Genomic DNA, 7,276 nt, shown 5'->3' with positions numbered 1-7,276 from the left:
ATACTTATAGATTATCGTTTGGTAACTAGTTAAAGTTATGCGGGCAATGGCGGAATCATAATTTTCACTGAGGGGGTTCAAAAATAAATATATGAATTAGTCGAGGGGGATTCAACATCTACTATATTTATTCAGAAAGGTAAAAGGTAATGTCCAAGTTATCAATGCAACCAAGTCAAGTTTTATTTATTTTTTCCATTTTTAATATTAAATAATAATAATAATAATAATAATAATAATAATAATAATAAAATTAGATTAATTCTCTTGTTTTAAGCAATAACTAAGCAACATTTTTAATGGGTAAAGATATGTTATATAAGGAACTTATTCAGAAAGGTTTTCCTAATTTTTTCTTCACCATATTTAATCTCCTTACTATAAGATGAAAGACATAATCTATTTACTCAACTACACTTCGGAACAAATATAGATATAGTTAATATTTCTTTTCAAATTTCTTATATGTAAAAATGAAGATCTTTTATGAAAAAAATATAAAACATTTTTTTAAAGAAAGTCAAAAACTATTTCTTCAGTTTCAAATGAAGCATGATTAGTAGGTTAGCGTTTAATCATAGATTTTTAAATATATTTGACAAGTTAGTTTTGAGTAAAATTTTACTATGTGTTTGACCGTAATTTTTGAGAAACATATTTCTCTTTTTTAAGAAAAAAAATATAAAATATAATTTATACTTGTCAGTTCTAAAAATTATCAATAATGCCCATAAATTTGTATTATCATTTTATAATTAACACATGTCGTGTAAATTATACTTTGTGATAAAAAAATCCATAGATTATACCGACTTGATAAGAATGATATAGTTGGAACAATTACAATTATACATGTAGATAACTAACTATGTATACAAGATATACAACTATGTAATAGCTTCAACATAACTTACCTCCTAGTCAATTATCAAATACGATATTACTTATGCAGAATTTGATACTTGCATTACTATACTCCAAACCAACTACCAAACCACATCCCTAATTCTTTGCAATACTTTTATTTACTTTAGAAAAGATGTATATTCAAGAAATAGCTAGTCCAGACGTGTGAAAATATCTAGCAGTCACAACAGTTAGAAGCAAATACTAACAACAGTTAGAAGCAAATACTAACAGAGTATTTTCTACAATATGGTTGATCCAAAATTCTTGTAAGTGGGACCACCTAAATGGAAAAACCTCCATCTTCCTTAAATGATCCAGACAAGACCATATGATATGAGAAATTAAACACCAAGCACCAATCAAATGAAAAAAACTCCATCACTCATTAATTGGTCAAAATCAAGACTATGAGAAAATACAACAAGAACTTTTGTATATAAAACTCTTAGCTCCATCATATTTTTTTATATACACAACATCCATTTCCCCTTCAACAAAACATCAACCAAGAAAATGATAACAAAACCTATGTATGGTTTTTTACTTCTCTTTTTCTTCTTATTCACGTTCAACAACCAAAACATATCATATGCACAAGAACCACCAAGCATATCAGGATATAAATGTAATCCAAACCAATTTAATCCATGTCAAACTTATGTTTTTTTCAGAGCTAAAGGACCAGAGTTTCTTGATTTAGCCTCAATTGGTGACCTTTTCTCAGTTAGCAGGCTAATGATAGCAAACCCTAGTAATATTTCCAACCCAAACACAACTCTTGTCAATAACCAACCCCTCTTTGTACCAATCTCATGTTCTTGCAACACTGTCAATGCAACTTTTGGTAGCATATCTTATGCTGGTCTAAATTACACTTTTAAACCAGGTGACACTATGTATGGTATATCAACTTCCAAATTTGGAAATCTTACAACTTATCAATCTGTTGAAGCTATTAATCCAACTGTTGTACCAGAAAATATTGATATAGGTCAGTCTATAAAATTCCCAATTTTTTGCAAGTGTCCAAATAGTACAACACAGCCAAGATTGTTAGTCAGCTATGTTATTCAACCTTCTGAGAACATTTCTTCAATAGCTTCAAGATTTGAGACAACCCCACAAGCCATAAGGGGTATTAATGGAAATAACACCAAGCCTCTTGATACCCTTTTCATCCCACTTACTAATCTTCCTAATCTGCCACAAAATACTTCAAACACCCCACCCCCACCTCCACCCCCTACATCACTCCCACCCATAGTCCAAGAGAATGACAGAAAAGGAACTATCATAGGACTAGCAATTGCTTTAGGACTTTGTGGGGCACTGTTAATTTTGTTTGTTGGTTTATTTTACAAGGAGAGAAAAGTGAAAAAGGAAAAGTACAGTGATGTAGAAAGACAAAAAAGCCAGTATCTAGGATCAAAAAAGGGGTCATTTGATAAGGATGTTGAGGTAAATTTGATGGCTGATGTATCAGAGTGTTTGGATAAGTATAAAATGTATAAAATTGAACAACTTTGGGAAGCAACAGATGGATTTGATGAAGGGTGTTTGATTCAAGGATCTGTGTATAAAGGAACAATTGATGGGGAAAAGTTTGCTATCAAGAAAATGAAGTGGAATGCTCGTGAAGAACTCAAAATCTTGCAAAAGGTAAAATTTTTACTTATTTTCTATACATCTGGTAACTGGCATCCTATCAAGAATTGCTTTTGGGTATTGATATTGAGAAAATGACAAAATGGTCCCTTGTGTTTATGTTTAGGTAGGTTTTGCGTTCGTGGTTGTGATAAATTTTAAGAATAACTTTATTTAATGTTTGATTTGACTAATTAACTAAGTTTTGGACTATTTTTATCCTCACTGTTTGTACTAAGATGGTAAGATTACATCCTACATAAAAAGGTGGATAAAATATCTTGATAGATTATCATTACACCTATCAAATGATTTTTTTTTTGGATTTTTTATTTGTATTGACGCTCAGATTAATTTGGATCGCACCTTGTAGGATCCATTAAAGGGTAGTGCTCTCAACAGAATTTTCTTCATACTCAGAGCTCAAATTCGAGACTTCTAGTTAAGGATGAAGCAGTTTTACCACTGCTGGTTATCAAATGATTCCTTAGTATGCAGTTAACACTCTTTTAAGTCACCTTACGGGTAGTTTGGTTGGAAAACAGGTTATTTTGAGATTATTAGTCTCGATATTAATTATTTCTTTCTTAAGGAGGAATAAGAAAAATATTACAATTCGGAGATAATTAATTCCGATCTCGGGATGAGTTACTCTATACATTTTGTCAGAACCAAACATGGGATAAACTGTTCTTCTAAATTAAATCTCAAAATTAATTATCATTATTCCTCCTGTCAAACGGTTCTGTAGTCTCTATTAAATATTTGTCAAATACTTGTCTTTTAGATTTGATGGGACTACGAAAAAGAATAGCTGAAATTTATATTTTGGGGTACAATTTTTATAATTTTTGATATATATATTTCAATAGTCTGATGCAAAGGTGCAATTTTCTGTTATTTTACTGATCTTAGAATTCCACTGCAGAATTCCTTTTCCTCAAAGGCATCAGATTTAAGCTTTTAACTAAAAAAAAATAAAAATTAATAATATCATTAGGTCTAGTGACCTGTCGTATTCTTGAGTCATTAGGACTTCCATTTAAATATTTAAGTAGACTATTATTCTCGTTTGGATTATATAATTTATAATTTAAGCTAATCAACATCATTTTATACTTGATTTATTTGTCCTCATCAATCTTTTCTTTGAAAATTTCAATTATTCACTTTTTATTTTCCTTTTTCATTTGTGTATTAAAGGAGACCCTACCACCCACACCCCCACATTCGAACCTCAAAATCCCTTTTAACAAGAACTAAATTTTGGATGTGTGTTACTTGAGTCCATCCGTCATAAATAATTTCTCTATTTTCACAAAATGAGGGTCTCATATACATTATTGACGTCGAATCCTTTTTGTGAGATTTTATAAACTATGTTATTATTGTTGTGAGAATTATGATGCTTCAGATATTAACAAGATGTCAATTCCGTCCATTATTTTTAGTTCGTTTAAAAAAAAATAGTCTTTTTATATTTTAATAATATTTTAATTTCAATTTTTTACATGACATATTTAAAATCAAAAGATAAAAAAATATTTTGGTATATTCAATACAATTTTAATTTAACACTATAAGATTTAATTTTTTTTAATTTTCTTTTTATATCAAATCAAAATAGATAATTCTTTTTAAAGGAAGAAATTAAATTATTAATAAACTCAAGACAAAGTTCAAAACACAATTGATTACTCAATGAAATTTCTAGTCTGTGACCTCAATTTTGTCAATACCTGCCTACTTTCTCCCAAATATACGTCATGCTTTTTAGCTTGGTTTGGCTGTACTACTTTGAATATACTTCCTCCGTTTCGAATTCTTAGAGCAATTTTAGTATTTTAAAATAAGTGAATGGTTCATAATTTAAGGTAAATATTAAATTTTTTTAAAAAATTTATTCTCCATTAAATATGCATTGGGAGTGATGTATCATATGTCTTTGCTTTTTGAAGAGATAAAAATAAAAAAATATGATAAATTTATGTTTTTATTTTTTTTCTTAAGATATATATCAAAATCCAACAATTAACTTATTGTGTAGAATGGGGGAGTAATTTATTAGCTGTCTTATTCAATATAGAAAACGTGGTCATGTCCTATTTTTCAACCTTTACAATAGTTGCGCCGTAGCTACATTATTAAGTATCGGTTCAAATAAATCAATAATTTTTACTAAGATTATGTATTTATGTTATGAAATTTGTTAAATCTGTATAAATATTTAATTATAAACTTAAAAAAAAAAAAATGAGCTCTAAGTTTGGTGGCAAATTTGAAATCTACCATCTTTAAATTCTCAAGAAACTTGTTCATAAATAATTGAGTAGTATTACAGTATTAGCAAATACCCTCTTTTGATAGTGACGAAGTCGCATGCAAATAATGGGTGGTCAGTTGTTTTGACACTCTTAACAAAATTTCTACTTTGTTATTTGTGTTTTGACATCTGTATTTCTATGAATTTTAATTTTTCAAATATGGAAAAACTTATTCGAATATTTCAAGCAAAATCATGATTATTCACTTATCAATTTTTAACTCTTTTTCTTTGTGAAATCCATGTCCAAAACACTTCATGCTCTTTGTCAACTTCAACTTTAAGTACTGTTTTGTTCAATTTCAAACAATTATTGTCCAAATTATAATAATTCCCCCCCTCCCCCTTTTTTTTTTTTTCTTTTGGTTAGGTGAACCATGGGAATTTGGTGAAGCTAGAAGGCTTTTGCATAGACCCTAAAGAAGCAAATTGCTACTTAGTTTATGAGTATGTTGAAAATGGTTCGCTACATTCTTGGCTTCATGGTGACAAACCTGAAAAATTGAGTTGGGTGACAAGATTAAGAATTGCCACAGATGTTGCGAATGGTCTCTTATATATACATGAACATACAAGGCCAAGAGTTGTCCACAAAGACATAAAGAGTAGCAACATCCTCCTAGATGCCAACATGAGAGCCAAAGTTGCCAATTTTGGGCTAGCTAAATCAGGGTGCAATGCCATAACAATGCACATTGTGGGTACTCAGGGGTACATCGCCCCTGAGTACCTCACCGATGGTATTGTATCCACTAAGATGGATGTTTTCTCCTTCGGGGTTGTGCTGCTCGAGCTTGTGTCAGGGAAGGAGGCTATCGATGACGAAGGGAAAGTGTTGTGGGCTAAAGTTGGCGAGTTTTCGGAAGGGAGTGAAGAGAGGAAGGTGAGGAAATTGCAAGAATGGATGGATGAAAGTTTTCTTAGGGAGGAACTTACTATGGAGAGTGTTGTCAATGTGATGTCTGTGGCTATTTCTTGTGTGAATAAAGATCCTTCAAGAAGGCCTGGGATGGTGGAAATTGTGTATGCCTTGTCTAAAAGTATTGATCTATTTTCTGATGTATCAGAGGAAGGACTATCTCCAAGGCAAGTCACAGCAAGATAGGCTACAACTTATGGTCCTTGTGGAGAACCATACAAGGGTGAGCATAAGTCGATTCGGTCCAGTTTTATGTCCCTGATAGCATATATGTAAAGTAGTTTTGAAGTGGAGTACTATATTGCGTATTGAGGTTTTTCCTTTGCTTTAAAGTTTGCTTCTATATATGTGTAATACTCTTATATTATCTTTTCTAGTCTTAGTGGAAAATCCAATTTCGAATAAGAGGATGTTTAAGGTTGTTCAAGTGGAGTATATATATTTGTACCACATGTTTATGTTATGTAACTCGAATTCTTTATTACTTGATGTTTTGCTCCAATGTTATATTAATATATTATTCATGCTTCAGATTTCTGGTCTTGGCCATTAGGAGGTTGTTTTAAAAGTCCTACGTCGATTGTGAATAAGTAATTGATCTCCTGGAATGATTTTAGGCCATTCCAACCCATAAGCTAGTTTTTGAAATTGATTTATGTTCAAAGTCAATTCTTTAACCAGCTTAAAAGTTGAAGAGATATGTAATTGAACTGTACTACAAAAAACTAATGAAAAGTTCACAGATATGTTGATGAGTCATGAGATTAGTCAAATCCACAAGTTTATAGGAGTATATAGCAAAGAATTTTCAAAAAGCATATGATGCTTAGATAGTCAAATACGTATTGATGCTTAGATAGTCAAATACGTATCTGCCATAATTTTACTTTAATTTGCTTGTTAACTTCTAGAGGAGAAGTTTCAAAAGTTTCTCATTTATCTCTAATTTCAACCTAAATATTAATCATACTTGGATTATTTTTCTCATTATTATTAATCTTATTGTGTATGAAGGACACATCAAGTCAAAACTCAAAAGAGTAGAGAACAAGCACCTCAATATCTGCAATATTTTAGGATGACAATATAAGCAGCAACAACAATGACAACTCCGTGAAATCCCACACAATAGGGTCCCGGAAAGGATAGAGGGTACACAAACTTTATCTCCAGTGGTGAAGCCACATATGTTTGAGGGGTGTCTACCGACTACCCTTCGTCGAAATGCCTCGTTGAAGTGATGGAACGACAAAGATTGCCTCGTCGAGCCGTCCAAATGTTGCTCCTTCAATGCATCGGCAGAGAAATGAAGAAAGTTTTCTAGTGTAGACTTTAAGCGCTGACAACAGAAAATGTTCTTCTACTTGACTACCTTAAGTCTACAGAAATTCATTAATTTTTCATTTGTCAGAATCAATTCCGGATGATGAATGCTTCATAGTGACTGGTGCTTGAAAGAACTTAAATTTTCTGTCCAAAAA

The 7,276-nt window shown here is 31.2% G+C and overlaps 1 protein-coding gene across 1 annotated transcript; it reads left to right on the top strand.

Annotated features, from left to right (window-relative positions):
* Positions 1 to 1,247: 1,247 nt before the first annotated feature.
* Positions 1,248 to 6,326, top strand: LOC107864642 (serine/threonine receptor-like kinase NFP). Its single transcript, XM_016711072.2, has 2 exons — positions 1,248 to 2,568; positions 5,247 to 6,326. Exons 1-2 carry the CDS (start codon positions 1,423 to 1,425, stop codon positions 5,979 to 5,981), a joined length of 1,881 nt encoding a protein of 626 aa, XP_016566558.1. The 5' UTR covers positions 1,248 to 1,422; the 3' UTR covers positions 5,982 to 6,326.
* The last annotated feature ends 950 nt before the right edge of the window (positions 6,327 to 7,276 follow it).

Source organism: Capsicum annuum, chromosome 3 (assembly GCF_002878395.1).
Source record: "Capsicum annuum cultivar UCD-10X-F1 chromosome 3, UCD10Xv1.1, whole genome shotgun sequence".
NCBI classification, from domain to species: domain Eukaryota; kingdom Viridiplantae; phylum Streptophyta; class Magnoliopsida; order Solanales; family Solanaceae; genus Capsicum; species Capsicum annuum.
This window is presented reverse-complemented; position numbering and strand designations above follow the sequence as displayed.

Coding starts and splice junctions, on each gene's coding strand:
- LOC107864642 (XM_016711072.2), top strand. CDS start 1,423: ATGATAACAAAACCTATGTATGGTTTTTTACTTCTCTTTTTCTTCTTA. Junction 2,569..5,246: donor AACTCAAAATCTTGCAAAAG/GTAAAATTTTTA, acceptor TCTTTTGGTTAG/GTGAACCATGGGAATTTGGT.